Source organism: Orcinus orca, chromosome 17 (genome assembly GCF_937001465.1).
Source record: "Orcinus orca chromosome 17, mOrcOrc1.1, whole genome shotgun sequence".
In the NCBI taxonomy this organism is placed as follows: domain Eukaryota; kingdom Metazoa; phylum Chordata; class Mammalia; order Artiodactyla; family Delphinidae; genus Orcinus; species Orcinus orca.
The window spans coordinates 1,874,985-1,894,445 of record NC_064575.1 but is presented as its reverse complement, the minus strand read 5'-3'; the positions used below and the strand labels follow the sequence as shown (position 1 = coordinate 1,894,445).

Genomic DNA, 19,461 nt, shown 5'->3' with positions numbered 1-19,461 from the left:
GTTATCCTTTGTCCTTTTGATAATAGTCGCCCTAATTGGTGTAAGGTGATATCTCATTGTGGTTTTGATTTGCATTTCCCTGAGAACTAGAAACATTGAGCAACTTCTCGTATATTTGTTAGTTATTTAAGTTTCTTTTTTTGAGAAGTGTCTCTTAGACCCTTTGCTTGTTTTTAACTGAGTTATTTGTAATTTTGGTATTCAGATGTATGAGTTCCTTATATATTTTTGAAATTAACTCATTATTGGATATGTGGCTTGCAAATAATAATTTTTCCCATTCTGTAGAGTGCCTTTTTATTTTTTTAAAAAATTATTTTCTTTGCTGTGCAAAGCTTTTTAATTTAATATAGTACCACTTACCCACTTTGGCTTTTGTTGCCTATTCTTTTGGAGTCATAGCCAAAATATTATTGGCAAGACCAATGTCAAGAAGGTTTTTCCCTATGTTTTCTCCTAGGAGTTTTATGGTATCAGGTATTATATTTAAGTCTTTAATTCATTTTAAGTTGATTTTTATGTATGGTGTGAGATAGTGGTCCAATTTCCTTCTTTTGCATGTAGCTGTCCAGTTTTTCCAGCATCATTTTTTACAGAGACTGTCCTCTCATTGTGTGTTCTTGGAACCTTTGTCAATGATCAGTTGGCCATAAATGTGTGGATTTATTTCTGGAATCTCTATTCTGTTCCATTGGTCTATATGTCTATATTTATACCTGTACCATACTGTTTTGATTACTATAGCTTTGTAATACAATTTTAAGTTAGGAAGTGTGATGCCTCCAGCTTTGTTCTTCTTGCTCAAGATTGCTTTAGCTATTTGGGGTCTTTTGCAATTCAATATGAATTTAGGATATTTTCTATTTCTGGAAAAATTATCATTATGTTTGATAGGTATTTCACTGAATCTATAGATCACCTTGGGTAATGTGGATATTTTAGCAATATTAATTATTCCATTTCATGAACATGGGCTGTCTTTCCATTTATTTGTGTCTTTTAAAATTTCCTTCATCAATGTTTTATAAACTTCATTGTACAAGTCTTTCACCTTTTAAAGTTAATTCCTAAGTAATTTATTCTTTTTTGTTGCTATTGTGCATGGGATCGTTTTCTTAACTTCCCTTTCAGATAGTTCCTTGTTAGTGCATAGTGATGCCACTGACTTTTATATGTCAATTTTGTATCCTATGACTTTGTAAAATTTGTTTATTAGTTATAACAATTTTTATGGTGTCTTTAGGTTTTTTTAATATATATATATGATAATGTCATCTGCAAACAGAAATAATTTTACTTCTTTCTTTCCAATTTGGATGCCTTTTATTTCCTTTTCTTGCCGAATTGCTCTGGCTAGCACTTTCAATACTATGTTGAATAGTAGTGACATGAGTGGGCATCCTTGCCTTGTTCCAGATCTTAGAAGAAACAGTTTCAGTTTTTCCCTATTGAATATGATGTTAGTTGTGGGTTTTTCAAATATAGCCTTATTGTGTTGAGGGATGTTTCTTCTGTACCTATTTTGTTGAGACTTCTTATCATGAAAGGATGTTGAATTTTATCAAATGCTTTTCTGCATTTATTGAAATATTTTTTTTATCTTTTATTCTGTTAATGTGGTGTATCACATTGATTGATTTTTATATGTTGAACCATACTTATATCCTGGGCATAAATTCCAGTTGGATATGTTACATAATTCTTTTAATATGTTTCAAATTTGACTTGCTAATATTTCATCAAGGAGTTTTCTATCAGTGTTCATCAGGGATACTGGCCTGTAGTTTTCTTTTCTAATGCTGTCCTTGTCTGGATTTGGAATCAGGGTGATGCTGGCTTCATAACTTCATTTTAGGAGTGTTTTATATATTTTAGAAGGGTTTAAGAAAGTTTGGTATTAACTCTTATTTGAATGTTTTTTAGAGTTGACCTATGCAGCATTTCGGTCCTGGGCTTTTCTTTTTGGAAAGTTTGGCTTACTATTTGTAATCCTTGTTTGTTATTATTCTGTTCAGACTTTCTATTTCTTCTTGATTCAGTATTTAGTTTTTATGTCTCTAGGAATTTATCAGTTTCTTCCCGGTTATCCAATTTGTTGGTGTATCCTTTTTTATTTCTGTGTTATCCATTGTAATGTCTCCTCTTTCATTTCTGAATTTATTTATTTGAGTATATCTCTTTTTTCTTTATCTAAGAGTTTTTAAATTTTGTTTTTCTTTAAAAAAAACTACAACTCTTAGATTTACTGAAAGTGGGATATTGAAGTCTCCTACTATTGCTGTGTTTCTGTCAATTTTTCCCTTCAGATCTGTCAATATTTTTATATATTAGGTGCTCTGATGTTGGATGCATATATATTTACAATCATTGTAACTTTTTGTTGAATTGACCCTTTTTTTCATTATATAATGCCCTTCTCTCTCTTTGGAAAATTTTTGTTTTAAAGTCTATTTTGTCTTATACAAGTATAGTATCTGAGATAAGGTCATATCTTGGACTGTAAGAAAAAGAAAAAAAAAGTGAAATCATATGGAGTATGTTCTCTGACTAACTGTATCAGACTAGTAATCAATTCTATAAATATAACAAAAATCCCCAGATACTTAGAACATAGACATCACACTTCTAAAAAGAAAATCCACCTGTCAAAGAGGAAGCCTTGAGGGAAATTAAAAACACATTGAATTGAATGAAAACAGAAATACAATATATCAAAATTTGTGGAATGCAGTGAATGCAGTACTAAGAAGGAAATTATAGAATTAAATGTTTATGTTAGAAACAAGGAAGTTTCAAGTTAACAATTTAAAAATCCCACCGTGTGAAATCAGAAACAGAAGAGCAATATAAATCCAAAGCAACCAAAAAGAAGTAAATAAGATAAGAGCAGAATTCATTAAACTGATCACAGAACTCAACGGAGAAAATAAATGAGAAAGTAATCCTGGTTCTTTGAATAGTCTCTAGCAAGCCTGACAGAAAAAGAGAGAGAAGGCATCAATTACTAGTATCAGGAATGACTCAGGGGTGTCAAAACAGAATCTGCAGACTTCAAAGTGACAATAAGGAAATACTATGGAAAAGTCCACACACACAAATTTGACAACTTAGATAAAATTAATGAAGACCTTGGAAAGTAAAAATTACCACAAGTCATCTGATAAGAATAGATCATTTGAATAGCTATTTACTAAGTAAGTTAAATCCTTAATTTTTAAAAATCCCCAAAATGAAATCTCCTGGCCCAGATGGTTCCACTAGAGAGTTCTACTAAACCTTAAGGAAAGAATCAACAATCTGTATATCTTCTTTGCAGAAATGTCTATTTAGGTCTTCTGCCCAGTTTTGGATTGGGTTGTTTGTTTTTTTGATATTGAGCTGCATGAGCTGCTTGTAAATTTTGGAGATTAATCCTTTGTCAGTTGCTTCATTTGCAAATATTTTCTCCCATTCTGAGGGTTGTCTTTTGGTCTTGTTTATGGTTTCCTTTGCTGTGCAAAAGCTTTTAAGTTTCATTAGGTCCCATTTGTTTATTTTTGGTTTTACTTCCATTTCCCTAGGAGGTGGGTCAAAAAGGATCTTGCTGTGATTTATGTCATAGAGTGTTCTGCCTATGTTTTCCTCTAAGAGTTTGATAGTGTCTGGCCTTATATTTAAGTCTTTAATCCATTCTGAGTTAGATATTTCTCCAAAGAAGATATACAGATCACCAACAAACACATGAAAGAATGCTCAACATCATTAATCATTAGAGAAATGCAAATCAAAACTACAAAGAGATATCTCACACTGGTCAGAATGGCCATCATCAAAAAATCTAGAAACAATAAATGCTGGAGAGGGTGTGGAGAAAAGGAAACCCTCTTGCACTGTTGGTGGGAATGTAAATTACTGCAGCCACTGTGGAGAACAGTATGGAGGTTCTTTAAGACACTAAAAATAGAACTACCATACGACCCAGCAATCCCACTACTGGGCATATACCTTGAGAAAACCATAATTCAAAAAGAGTCATGTACCACAATGTTCATTGCAGCTCTATTTACAATAGCCAGGACATGGAAGCAACCTAAGTGTCCATCAACAGAGGAATGGATAAAGAAGATGTGGCACATATATACAATAGAATATTACTCAGCCATAAAAAGAAATGAAATTGAGTTATTTGTAGTGAGGTGGATGGACCTAGAGTCTGTCATACAGAGTGAAGTAAGTCAGAAAGAGAAAAAGAAATACTGTATGCTAACACATATATATGGAATCTAAGAAAAAAAAAAGGTCATGAAGAACTAGTGGCAAGATGGGAATAAAGACACAGACCTACTAGAGAATGGACTTGAGGACACAGGGAGGGGGAAGGGTAAGCTGGGAGGAAGTGAGAGAGTGGCATGGACATATATACACTACCAAATGTGAAATAGATAGCTAGTGGGAAGCAGCCGCATAGCACAGGGAGATCAGCTCGGTGCTTTGTGATCATCTAGAGGGGTGGGATAGGGAGGGTGGGAGGGAGGGATATGCAAGAAGGAAGAGATATAAGGATATATGCATATGTATAACTGATTCACTTTGTTATAAAGCAGAAACTAACACATCATTGTAAAGCAATTATACTCCAATAAAGATGTTAAAAAAAAAGAATCAACAAAAATAGTACACAGTATCTTCCAGAAAGTAAAAGAGGAGGAATATTTTCAACTCATTTTATAAAGACAGTTTGTCCCAATACCAAAACCAGGCAAAGACAGTACCAAACAAAGCAAAATAAAATAAGCAAAAAACAACAACAAAAGAACCTACAGACCAAATCTCTCGTAGATGTGAAAGCAAAAGTCCTTAAAATTTTGAGAAATAAAATTCAGCAATATATATAAAAATTGCACATCACTAAGTACGGTTTATTCCTGAAAGGTAAGACAGGGTCAGTATTTGGAAATCAATGAACATAAACCACTACATTAACAAGCTAAGCAAGAAAGCTGACATTGTCGTATTAATTGATACCCATTCATGGTAAAAACTTTCAGAAAAATGGAGATAGAGGGGACCTAACTCAACCTGAGAAAAAAATTTCTATTAGACCGCTAAATTTAACATCATACTTAATGGTGAAAAGCTAAATGACTTTCCCCTAAAATAAGGAAGAAATGAAGAATGTCTGCACTCATCACTGGTATTCAATATGGTATTTAAATTTGTAGGCAGCAAAATAGGCAAGAAAAAGATCGTAATGTGATAAGGATCTGAAAGCAACATATCTCTCCTGATTTGCTTAATAATCTGTGTAAATAAATGCAAAGAATTTAAAACATCGAAAATAGAAACAAAAGACCTAGAACTAAGTGCATATATATATATATATATATATATATATATATATACGTGTGTGTGTGTGTATGTGTGTGTGTATATATATATATATATATACATATATACAGGATTCAGGATGCAATGTAAATATATAAACATTAATTATATTGCTACATAGTAGCATTAATAGTTGAAAAATAAAATTTCAAAATATCATTTACATTCCCTCAAAAAAAGAAGAAATGATTTACCTAAACGCCAATCTAACAAAATATGCATAGGATTTATATGATGAAAACTACACAATACTGAAGAAATAAATCAAAAGGTCAAAAAATAGAAAAATATTCTGTTTTCATTGCTTTAAGAAATCAACATAGTAAAGACGTCAGTTCTCCTGAAATTGATATATAGATTATGCCATCCCTACCGAAGGGGCAGTGACATTATTCATAGATATAGAGAAGGTAATTGTAAAATGTCTGTGGAAATACAAAGCAACTAGAACAGCTAACGCATTCTGAAAAATAACAGTAAAGTGGACAGAATCATCCATTTCAAGGATTATTATATAGCTACTCTATCCAAGAACGTATAACACTGGCAAAGAGATAGATGCAAGAAGCAGCACCACAGAGGTAGAACCAAGTAATTTTCAACGAAGCTGCTGAAATAATTCAATAGAAGAAGAATGGTCTTTGCAACAAACGATGCTGCTGTAACTGGATAACCACAGGCAAAACAGAGGTCAGCTAAGCCCCACAACTTACAGAAGGAAAATGAACTCAGACGTGCCATATATTTAACTGTAAATGGAAAGCTTATAAGACATTTTGAAAATAGCATAGGAGAAAACCTTTGGCACCTGTGACGTGCTGAAGAATTTTTGACATGACACCAAAATTATAATTTTTAAGACAAAGAGCTGATAAATTGGGTTTGTAAAATTTTTTTAAATTTTTCTGCAAGATACCCTGTTAAAAAGATGAAAGATAAATTACAAAATGAAAGAAAATATTTGCAAACAACACGTCTAACAAATCCTCATATACAAAATACATAATAACTCATAAAACTCTAAGTCAAACAAATCACAAAATACAATTCGAAAATAGGCAAAAAACGGGAAAAGACATTTCATCAAAGGGAACATATATAGAGAGAAAATAGTCATGTAAAATGTTATTCATCATTGCTACCCTTTAGGGAAATGCAAATTAAGCCTATGATGAGAACTGCTAAAATAAAAAGTAGTGACCATTTCAAATGCTGGTGAGGATGTAGAGAGACTGGGTTTCTCACACATTGCTGGTGGGAATGTAAAATGTCACCACTACTTTGAAAAGCAGTTTGGCATTTTCCTTAAAACTAAATAAACATTTTCCATATGACTGAGCAACTGCCCTCCTGGGCATTTATCCCAGAGAAATGAAATGTCATGTCTACATAGAAGCGGGTATGCTATTATTCATAGCAGCAATAACTAAACACTGCAGTCAAATGTCCCTCAACAGATAAATGGTTAAACGAAACGAGGTCCATATTCCATATTCCACATCATGGAATACTACTTAGCAATAAAAAGGGACAAACGATCAATATGCCTACATAGGGCACTACGCTCAGCGAAAAAAGCCAATCTCAGAATTTCACACAGTGTCCGTTTAATCTATACAATATTCTCAAAATGACAAAATTATAGAGATGAAAAACAGATTAGTGGCTTCTAGGAGCTAAGAATGGTGGGAGTGAGGGGTGTGTATAAAGGGCAGCATGAGGAAGATGGTTGTGTATCTGATTGTGGATATGGGCACACAAATTTACACATGCTATAACTGATGTGAAATACACACATATTGTGTCAATGTTAAAATTCCTGCTTTTTATATTGTACCATAGTTACATGAGGTTTACCCACTCGGGGAAACTGGATGAAGGGTACAGAGAACATCTTCTAGTTTTATAACTTCCTGTGAGTTGGAAGAGTTCACAAACACTTTTACATCCATATGGCCTTTAGGTTTGGCCTTGGTAACTGTGTTTACTTTTCCCAGAAGACATTTTTCTAACATGTTTTAAAATAAATATTTCTACAGCATTTTATTTATGTTGCAGGAGAGTATAAATAAAACCAAGATTTTAAAAAATGAACGAAAGGAAATAATAGTTAATCAGAATAAACGATTCAGCACACTGCTACACAAAGTAAAGTCCAAATACTTCTTCCTATCTTCCAACCTCCATCCATTCAGATTATGACTACCTAATTTTGTTTGCCTAAATGAAAAAGAGACTGGGGAGAGTGACTCAATAATGTACCAGGAAATATTAAATGAAGTGAAACACAGACAGTTATTACTTGCCTGATCCCAGGCAAGCATCAGGTTAAGCCTAAGGATTATATGTTGTAAGACACACTCCTTGTGCTTCAAAGTTCTTGATCTAGTGAAGGAGGCAGGCTAGTGAACAATGACCACACAGAGTGGACACCAATGTTACAACATACATAAATTAAGAGGAATTATATTATAAATATACAGGAGAAGCTCGTGTGCCTGACTTGGAGAGGGGGACACAGGCCAAATTTCCCACATTAAAATTATAAAAATTAATAGAAATGAACAAAACACAGAAACTGTCCAAAGCACGTGAAAAATGACACAAATTTGGGGTATGGTTATAAACTTGAATTTCTTAAATGTGGGAAGGACAAACAGTCTATATATGCTAGGTAATCACCTTTACTAACTTCTCTCCTAATAATAATACTGCTGTTTTTTTTAATACTTCCTTAGTTGTTATGCTACATTCTTTAAAGATGAAATCATTCATCAGTGATTTATCAAGTGTCTTCCATATGCCAGGTACCAGGGGTATTTATTCCTTACACTTTCCCTGCAAGGTAGCAGTCATAATTTGGTGATGAATTGCCCCTGGGAATATAGCCAGGAAATGGCAAATATGAGATTTTTTTTTTTTACTCAAGGTTACCTGATCCTAATTTTCTTTCCACTATATCATGTTGCCTACTCTCTCATTAAAAAAAAAAGTGCTGCCCTAAACAGAGAAAACGTTGAATTCTCAAATGACATCAATTTCAACCATAAGCCATGCTTACGACAGATGGTCCCATGAGTCCTGTGATGCGATACACAAAGCTGGCATTCTCCTTGCTTTCCTCCTGTGACGGTCCTTTTGACTACTGCTCACAAATTGCGGTTATAAGGTTATAGCATAGTTAGCAATTGTACTAGTTTTAATCTAATATAATTTCTATGATATTTGCCGAGGTGATACACACCAGTACGGCTAAACAATTCTATAGAGCTGGCCACTGCTCTGACTGGCGAGGGTCACTTGTTAAACAGTCTCCATATTTAATTTGGTGCTTTCAGTGTTACCCATGGAGGTGTTACTCTCTCATTTTATAGAAGGAGATGGCGACTTTAAAGAAGTTTGGCAACTCGCCAATGGTCAGATTCTCCCACTGGTTTTAAGACTGCTCTTTTCACTATTTAAAAATCACTGCCTTGATATATGTATGCATATAGCTGATTCACTTTGTTATACGGCAGAAACTAACACAACATTGTAAAGCAACTATACTCCAATAAAGATGTTAAAAAAAATCACTGCCTCTAAATTCAAGAAAAACATTCAATAAATATCTTCTGAAACTATTTCTTATTAAATGAATTTATGAAATATTGCTTAAAACATTATAAACAGAAAAAGTAGTATTTAGAAGCTGGCAGACAACTAATGACTAGAAAAGTTAAGGAAGTATAATTAGGTGCATGTATAATATACACCACATTAAACTGAAGCCTAAATACTACAGTTAGTAGTCATTTCACTGCATTTATCTTTTTTGCTTCATGTTGTCAACTAAGGATTTGTTAGCACACTGAAAGTATCAGAAGAGAAGGAACTTATCAAATCAAACTTATCAGCTAGCGGCTGACACTCCACGTTCGCCAGAAGAGTATAGAACTGACAACATTAACACCATTCACCCGTATTAGGAGGTGTCCTGTGTGTGAAAGATTGGGAAATCCACCAAAAGCTAAAGATACAGACTTTTGGACAATAGTAATGCACTGTTCATAGTAACACTAAGAACCAGGTTAAAGAGCGGTGTAAGTGGCACAGAGTAACGATCCACCCACGGCAGCCGGAGGGGAAGCAGAGGTGCTGTAGCCCCACAGAAAGGCCTGCGCTTAGGGACGGGCTGTGATGGGGTGTAGGTGTGAGAATTAGGAGACAAGCAAATGGACGGAGCGGGTGAAGTTACCAGGCCTCTGTCCACACTGATGCGAGACAAATATAAGGCAAGACCACTTGGAACAGGGAAGCTTTAAAGAAACGCAGGAGGACAGGAGTCAGCAGAAAGGAGCTGCCTGCACAGCCCCCCTTAAACGGCCTGCAGCCCAGGAGGAGTCAGAGGCAAACATAAGGCAGGGGTGGGTATTCGTAGAGAGATTCAGATCAAGGGCTGAGGGGACTAAGGAGAAAAATCCAGACAAAAGCATGAGCAGATGTATAAGGCCAGAAAGGCATCGTCTTGGTAAAGGGAGAATGAGGGCCTCTGGTCTGGACACAGAGCAGGGCCGCAAGAGACGTGGACGGGAGGGTCAGGTGGGCCCGGTCCCTGGAAGGCTCTGGATGGCAGGCCAAGACTCCCCCTGGATTTAATACGTACAGGAACGTAACAGAATTACGGTGATTTTAACGCAGAGTTGAAAATTTATGTCTCAGTTTTCATTTCCATAGAGTTGATTTCTCACTTTGGTATTCATTATTTATTCTTTCTCCCACTGAAATAGTATATTTATAACTCATTCTAACCCAGAGGCCGTTGCTGTGAATTTCACAGAAGGGTAAAGGAAATCACTCAGATTTGGAATATTTACAAATATACATTCATAAGCACAAAAGTAGTGAATCTCTCTGATGAGTTAAAAGAACATAGTTAATAAATTTCAGAATACTGAAAATTTGCATGGAGCAAAGCAAAAAAATCATTCATTTATTCATTTTATTTAACATAGAATAACATGGGGAAAACATAAATTGATTAAAATAATATTTTTCTTTGGGGATTTGTGTTCATATCTGAAGAGGGAATCAAAAATGATAAATTAGAGTCAGAATATTTTAAATTATTATTTAGAATGTGAAACCATCAAGAAGGTGACTGTTTTAGTTCCCGGAATATTATTTTAGTGTGACACAAATACAGTTCGTAGGGAATTAAAACTAAGAAATGCAACTTGTTGTGTGTAATTTATTTTAAGGTATACGTTTCAGTGAAAACTTGCCATTAAAATCTTTAAGTGAATTTATTCTTTTGGCCATGCAGTATATTCCAAGGTAAAAACAGAGGACGTGTGTTTTCGCACTTCTGGGTTTCCTAAAGTTTCTCCCCTTTCTTTCTTAATGGCATTAATGTAGCTAGAGGTGGTCTTTGTGATGAGTTTCAGTTTACCTTTGCTTCAATCTGTTTAGTATCTGGATTCTGAAACAAAAATTTGATTTTGCTCTTGCCGTCATCCGAAGAACCTTTAAGCTGAGAAAACTTGTACCTCCAAAGTACTGCCTAAAGGGAAAAAAAAAAACATAGGCGAGTCAATGCAACTCATAGCTATATTCAAACCAAGAAATTGTTCTTTAACCGGTTAAAGGTAATCATATTGATTTAGTCCTATATCCCAGTATTAAAAAGTAAATGAAAATATACTTATCAAAGGCTTAGTATTCAATATATCCTTTAATTTCCTGAAATAACTTTGGTTCCCATGAAATTGTCATTTTAAACATATATATGAATAAATCAGTTTGCGTATCTGGTTTTACATTATCATGAAATAGAAACAAACTCACTTAAAGCCTAAGTCCATGCCAGTGAATCAGCAAAAACACCTACTTTCCATTTCTTTTTTTTCATCCATAGAAGTGATAAGGTGATTTTCAACTGATAATTCTGTAGAACTTTCTCTTGAAGCTCAAACTAATAACCCGTGTCTTTGTCAAGATGAAAGGTCAGCCTGAGTAACTGATCACAACGGAAACTTCCATGGTGCCCTCATGAGACATACCAGCACGAACATCTCATGGACCAGCCCCATCCATCCGCGGGGCCTCGGTCTAGAAGATCATGTGGCTAAAAGCCATCTTCCAATGTGGCAGCAGCAGGTTTGGACAGTATGAAATCTACATGCTAATTTAAAAAGTTTACACTTTTAAAAGTATAATAAAATAGCAACATCATAAAGTCCTTAAAAATAAGGACGAGGAAATTCTCAGTAACATATAATAATGAGGCATAATGAAGTTATACAGAATACTGCTCATTTATTTATTCACCAAACACTTATGCTCTTATATATTAAGCATTTTATTATATATTAAGATAAAAAGACACCGTCAGTTTTCTGAAGATATTAGTCTCTGTATAAAGTAGATGTCTTTGCTTTTGTTCTTACTATGAGGCTACACAATCTATACAGAAGCAATATCCAGTCATTACAAATCCTCTTAAATGTTTGCCTTAAGTCTACTACTATAAAGCATCTTTTAGCAATAAAATTATCTGGGGCAATTAACTTTCTGGAAGAAAAATAGAAGAGTTATATCCTTTATCTCACAACTTCCTCTAAATAAAATCCTTTATGTTTTAAAAAGTGAAATAATTTAAACAACCCAGAACTACACGGTAGTAGGTAAGTGAGTATTTAGTAACTTTTGTAAAGAGGGAGTTCTAGATTTAGTTCTAGATTTAATAAGCAATTATATATAAGAGGGAGTTCTAGATTTAGTTCTAGATTTAGTTCTAGATTTAATAAGAAATTATATATTCATAAGTACAATTAGGGTTAGGGTGAAAGAAAAACAACAGCAAACAGTGGCAATATAGCAGGAAATACGGTAAAGTATCAGGAAAATCCTAACAACCTAATAAATAAAAAGACAGTACTACAGAGAAAAGTCATTGAAGAAAATGGAAAAACCATTATTATTTCTAATAAATACGAGAGCATGTTCAATCTCACTAGAAAAAAAGAAGAGTGTGATAATATTACAGTGACTTCTCTTTTTCCAAACGTTAAATTAGCAAAGATCACTGAAAATTAAAATAACTAAAGCTAGCAAGTTTACCTTGAAATATTTGTATAAAATTCCTGGCAACTGTGTGAAATTCTTTAGGGCAATAATTATAATATATATTAAAGCCTTAAAAATGTGGATGTTATGTGATCCAGACATTCCCTTTCAAAAAATTAACTGTAAGGAAATACAATATATGAAAAATAAAGGAAAGTGTTAAACACCTTATTATTAATAAATATAAAAAAATGAAAACTGAACAATTTGCATTAAAATAATGCTCATAAGAGTCATGTATTTACATGGAAAATGCAATAATATGACTTTAAGGGGGACATAAGAACAGGAAAGCAGTTAAGTGTGTTAAAACAAAGGAGCTTGTAGAAGGCTGCAGGGGAACGTCTGCCAGAAACATTATCATACACGGCTCAGGTCCTGACATTAACCTACCATGTGGTTTTGGACAAGAAACTTTATGTCTAGCTTGGATTAACTGTAAAAGTAAAGGTTGCAAATTCTCAAATTATAACTTGAAATAATATTTCATATGTAGTCATAAAAGTTAACCAGGAATTTGCAATTTCAACTAGCTGACCTTTCCAAAGGCCAGACTTTAACAGCTGTTAAAGCTCATTATTTTAAATAAAGAGTAACAAAATTAAGAATGCGGATGAGGCAGATACGGGAAGGAAGCCCGGAGACTTTTCGGAATATGGAGCATGGATCCTCGGCTGTGAGTAGATCGCGCCAAAAATGAATAAAGTAGTTAATGAATCTAATGATGGGCTGAAAGATTGGTCAGTTAAGAGGTAACTCAGTAAACTAGTAAGACTTAGAAACTTCTAGGTAAACTGTGTGACTTAACATGCCATGAAATCATTAAGACCAATTTGGAGGAATCTGAAAATATAATCAGTAAAAGTTACACAGGTATAAAAATTGGCTTCATTCAAGAACCTTTGGAAATCCTAGTCTTTATACCTGTATTTTGTTTTTAAGATTCTGATAAACATTATGGCAACTATGTTAAGAATGTCAATGCTGAAATAGATGAGTGGACACCACTGTTCTTAGACCATTCTGTTTCTGTTGCCATAACGTTGTTGTAATATATTTAGATAAGTACATTTAAAATATCCTTTAAGCATAAATTTTTATGTAGATCAGATGACTCCCTTTCTAAATCAGATTTAGGACTTCAAGTTTTCTTGTTCATGTATCAAAATGAAGCTATTGATATTGATTTGTCTCTATTAGCAGAAGAACTTCACGATTAAATGATGTCATTTGTCTATCAGTCTTTCAATTAGAAAATCAGTTAACTTTAACTTCTTTTCCATTCAATTTTTGGAATCAAAGTAAAACTTCAGAAATTTCATTATGTCAAAATTGAAATATCTATTACTCTGAATGCTACCATAAATTCAGTTAAAAACTTCAGCATTGGATATGTTATTTGTTATTGCAACAATAATGTGAATTTGTACTGTTGGTAGAGCACAGTGTTATGGTAATATCAGTATTTTCCTAAATTAAGAAACGTATGCAGCTAAAGTGTACTTGCATTGATTTGGGTGAATAAGTCAGAAAACATATACTAACGTGAGAACTTATAAAGTGCTGTGAAATTTCCAACAGAAGGGATATGATGAATGCAAATAGTCCATAATATCTCCTGAACTTTGCAAGCCCAGGGGTCTCTGCCCTCTCTACATAACTTTAACCAAGGGGCCTTGGTTTTGGATTGGAAAATTCCTGCAACCAGTGGTAATCTTAATTTGTTGAACTTGATGGAGAGCAAGTCCAAAAGGAGGGAAAGAAAGAAAACAAACAAATAAAAAAAACTGATAGCAAATGTACGAAAACATTTCTGAGTATTTCTGAAATCTAGAATTCTACCCAAAGTCTTCAGAATAAATGGTCACAGGCCACATTCTCATTTCCTCAGAAAAAGAAACTCATTTAACTTTGTTCAGCTAGCTTTTCCCATGGAATAGATTTCAAGAAATTATAAAAAAAAGTTTCCCTATAAAATAAACTATTTAATGGATTTTAGTAATAATGGAGCCAAAATACCTTACTAATGGTATTTATTAAAACTTGTTTTTTGTTTATTTTTAACAGTCAGAAACAGTGTTCAACTCAACATCCTGCCTGAATGACTATATGAAATGATAAATTTAAAATGTACCTGGCATTTTGAAGATGTCTTTAAATATTTTTAAGTGACTAAAACATGCAAGCAAAGATGCCGTACGTGTGGAGAACACAATAAGTCCCAGCATTTTCAATAGTTGTAAAAAAGTCACTGAAGATGGCTAAGAAACATGGTGGGTAATAGGAAAATATACAATAAAAGGTTATCACCCAAAGCGCTCTCACAATTAAAGACTACAAAAGAAAATCCTGCAAAAGGATCATTTGCCTCTGAACTACTCTTCACAATACATATGCTTTCTTTAAATTACTGCAGGCTCTAACAATTTTGGAAAAAATAAAAGAAAATAATGCAGGCAAACAGATAACGCTGAAATCTTTGGATTCAATGCCAATTGGGTTTTATAATTTAAGGTCATCATTCTTAAACCAGTGAGAAATCTTTATAAACTATGCTTACAAACAGTGATTAATCCACTTATGATTGAAGATGAAATGCTCAAATGTTATCAAGCAGAATGTTCATGTGAAAATCATGAGGCACATAGCATGGAATCCATCCCTCATTCCTGACCTTGAGTCATTTATGGGCGACAACGTGGACTTCACTCAGGGCCTGGGAAGCGTTCCATGTGTCCACTGCTGTCCTTCAGTGGAATGTCATCTTTCTTACAGTGAGTGTAACGCTGGTCTAGACCCTTTCACATCCTCCCACTAATCCCCTGCAATAGCTAGGGTACTGCCATTTTCCAGAGGATGCAATTAAGGAAACATCACGTACATTCATAGTATTTCACAACTATTAAGCGGGAATCAAACCCAAGTCGGCCATGCTCCATGGTTCCTATTTTTCTTTTAGCCCAACCTGCTTCTTTGGTTTTCTACAATTATTTGCCTAACCAAACATCAAAGACCCATTGATTGAGCATGATTATAATTGAACTTCCATTGCAAATAGCCTGAAAGATCCTTAGAATAGAGGACAGACTCAGAGCCCCATTTGGTACAAGACACGAAACTCAGGAAAGTAATTTGCTGATCTTCTCAAGCATAGTCTGTTCTGAGTCATCATTGCTTCTTCTTTACAATGCTGTTGCTATTATAAGCTTCTTTCACTCTCTCTCTCCAAGTAAAAAGTGTCCCATAAGCTATCCATTTGTTTAAGATTCATGGTTAGAATTGGCTTAAAGTTTAGAAATGCCAGTGATCTAGAGAACTTCAGTGGGAAGGGAAAAGAAAAAGCTTTCCCTTCCTCCATATTTTCGACATTTACCACAGAGACTTTCCGAGCCGGCTGTAATCCCCCAGAGACGGGTGGCAGAGCGGGCTGCAACTGAGGGACTCAGGTTAGCAAATGAATCAAGTGTTTGTATGATATCAAGTGTTGCTTAGTTGCAGGCTATTCAAAAATATAATTCATCAATTGTATGTCTATAAATGGAAAGTGAAGCTGCGCAAATGAGATGAAAACCTTACATGCAGAACAAAAATAGGCAAACCAATCTCTAGGGCTTCCCTGGTGGTGCAGTGGTTAAGAATCTGCCTGCCAATGCAGGGGACATAGGTTCGAGCCCTGGTCCGGGAAGATTCCACGTGCCGCGGAGCAACTAAGCCCGTGCGCTACAACTACTGAGCCTGCGCTCTAGAGCCCGCGAGCCACAACAACTGAGCCCGTGCGCCTAGAGCCCGTGCTCTGCAACAAGAGAAGCCACCGCAATGAGAAGCCCGCGCACTGCAACGAAGAGTAGCCCCCGCTCGCCGCAACTAGAGAAAGCCCGCGCGCAGCCACGAAGACCCAACACAGCCAAAAATAAAATAAAACACGAAAAACTCTAGAGTAGAATAATAATAATAATAAACCCAAAAAACCTCTAATACATTTATCCATCTCTTTATCGGTTCACTGTGGGCAGAGCCTAATTTCTCTCGCCCCACAGAAAAATTCCTCTTCCAAAAAATGAAATCACGTCTACATATGAAGGTAATTTAAGCTCTGTGTCATCTATCTTCTGAGGAATCTAAGGCTATTTTGCAACATAGGGGGCAAACATACCAGAAAGCACAATCTATATGGATTACAACTTATTACACAGAACACGTTAAAAATTACAACACAATTGCTTTGGAGGCAGAATCTTTTTTTATCTCCCTGTAATACCAATCACCTGGTATTTGACAGTTAACTAATGTCTGCCCAGCAATAACCACAAACATGTTCTTTCTTTTTCTGCTGCAGAGTGTCTTGATGGGTCTCTTGGTTAACCAGAAAATCAAATCTTCCCTCAAAGCCCTCTTTCTGCTTTGCCTCCCCCTTCGACTTTGCAAGCAGCCCAGGTACACACTCCCTCTGCTGCCTTCCACCCTCCCCTCCCCACTGAAATGAATTAACAACACATGTTAGAATGCCAGTGTCCCGTAAGCGCGTCCTCGTCCTTCCTTTTTTTCTGTGGGTGGGTTAGGAGTCATATTTAGTAGAAAACCATGACAAACCTTTTCTTTAAGAATATTTTTCTTTACACATCTTTATCCTTCTCATTTGTTCTTCATTCATGTCAAATGTATCCTAATTGATTATGTTTTTGAACTTTATAAATTACATTTTTACTAAAACTAGTACATCAACTGTACAGTAATTTTGTAAATCGTATAAATGTGAATGGAAATGATGAATAAAGGGAGAAAAATAGCAATATGAAAAGAAAACAGAATTAGATGAAAGCTCACGGCTCTCATGTGTTTCCTTGGCAACATCATATTCGTCAGCACATGCCTCACTAGTCCTTAAACTGATTCTGTGTCCTTGACGGTGCTTGAGTCTACATTAGGGCAATGTCTCCAGCAATCTCAGCTGTGACGCGCGATGATCAGTGCTGCGCCAGGGGGTGTCTAGGCCTCCCCTGAGTCTGTGAGGGAAGGCTTTCTGGAGGCAGATCTGCTCTCAAGGTGAATGCAAGCTGTGGAAGTGTCATGTGGAAAAGCATGGGGTACGGCTGGATCCTCAAAAGCTGGGAGACACAGGAGATGATGCCAAATGCAGACAGAGACCAGAACCCTGAGGGGCTTCTATCCTGTGTTGACAGATGTCACAAAGGCAGTAGGAAGCCACTAAAGTAATGTAACAAGGGAGACTGATGACATGGCCAAATTTACATTTGAGAAGCATCATTAATCTGGCAGTGGCTGGGAACAGGGACAGAAGGGCAGGTATCTATGTCTTTGTAATGCTTTGGCTTCTCCCAGACTTCCTGAAAGCCCCCAGTTCCAGATGTGTCTCTTTCGCTAGACTGTGGACCTCTTGAGAGAAGGGAGTGTACCCTTTTCTGTGCTCCTCGTGTCTGCACATAGACGATATATAGGAGTGTGTGCAATAAATATTTACATCGAGAAGCAGGTTTGGCCGATGCTGCCGTAACCAGATGAGAAGGGGTTGCCCTACTTCGGTTAGAGTGAACCTTCCAGATTTACTCAAGGGCAGCTGTTGAGGAAGAGGCCCGGGTATAGAACACAATTCAGATTCCTTCTGATAACGGAGACAGGAACGCAGAGAAGTCAGAATCAGGAAGACGACCAGCTCCGGGGCGGACCCTGTGCTGAGACGTGTTCAGGACGCAGCCTGAGGGATCCAGGCGTACGTCTGAGCTCCAGTTAACAGAACCAAAACTTACCATCCTCAGGCCAGGGGCCTAAAGACTGGATGAAACTTCCTGATCAAACATATTTCAACCTGATCAAACGTATTTCATTTAAATTTATTCCCCCCAAATGGACTCTACACTATCCCTATATGTCTATATGTATAAATATTTTCATCAAATATATGGAACATTCACAGAGGGGTATACAGATGTTCACTTTGACAATTTATTTGGAATCTCTCAAACAGGAAAGAAAAAGAAAACAGAAGAAAAGTGTTTCTAAAATGCAGACCTTGTGTGTTATTTTGTAATAGCTTAAACCCATCGACCTGGTGGGTTGATTGTACAGAGTACTTCTCGTAATCATATCTATGTAAAGATATAGAATAACCGAAATACATGTGGAAAAAGAGGTACCAACATGTCTCCACACGCTGCTGGATGTGGTGTGCTCTTTGTTATTCGTAACATACTAATTTTATTTTGAGAAACTTTACACGCTGTCTGTGTAGTAAAGACGGGCAGAAAATTGGGTTTTTCTCGTATAAATTTCTGGGATCCTTAGGGTTTTGTGTTTGTTTTGTTTATTGTTGTTGCTTCTTTCTGGCAACGTGATAAAATTCAACCACACTGATAACTCATATTATCGATTCTCTATAGAAATCAGCTCTTTTCTAGTGATTTCTTTTTAACATATGCACACATCTTTGCCAGCTCAGTGGAGAGTCACAGCTCTAGAGAGAAAAGGAAATGAGTTTACTGGGATAGCTACATCTGAGTCAATATACCTGTACAGCATAATAAGCCATCACTGCTCTATTCTCCTCCAGGTTGTCTGAAGGCTGCTCCACTACAGAGATCAAGCAGTTTATGAAACAACTGCTAAATTAACACATAAATTCCTGCACATTTTATTTTTGAGGCAGTGCCAATTCTTCACTTTGACTATTTGATTTCTAACATTTAATTATGAACCTTATTACTGTGAGTCAATCATTTTCCTTTTCCCCCTAAGTATAAGAAAAAACTCCCCAATTCAAAGAAATCTATTTTTCTAGAAATTGACTCACATGTAAAAGGCATCACTTGAAAACTATTATGTTCATTAAATTAGCAACATATAACAAATTACCTTGGGATGCATGGTCTTTCTGTGTCAAATCATCCTGATTTGGTTAAAAAGCGGTTGAAGAGGAGAGTCTGAGTCACTCAAGGTGGGTGAGGGCCCCTGTGTGTCCAGGGCCTGAGTGGT

The 19,461-nt window shown here is 35.6% G+C and overlaps 1 protein-coding gene across 2 annotated transcripts in view; it reads right to left on the bottom strand.

Annotated features, from left to right (window-relative positions):
- The window catches only part of SNTG1 (syntrophin gamma 1), a 473,934-nt gene that overhangs the window by 11,355 nt on the left and 443,118 nt on the right, over positions 1–19,461 (bottom strand). For both annotated transcript variants that reach the window (XM_004275023.3, XM_049700609.1), the window contains one exon: positions 10,799–10,909. In XM_004275023.3, coding sequence (XP_004275071.1) covers positions 10,799–10,909 — 111 coding nt within the window. The remainder of the gene's footprint in view (positions 1–10,798; positions 10,910–19,461) is intronic.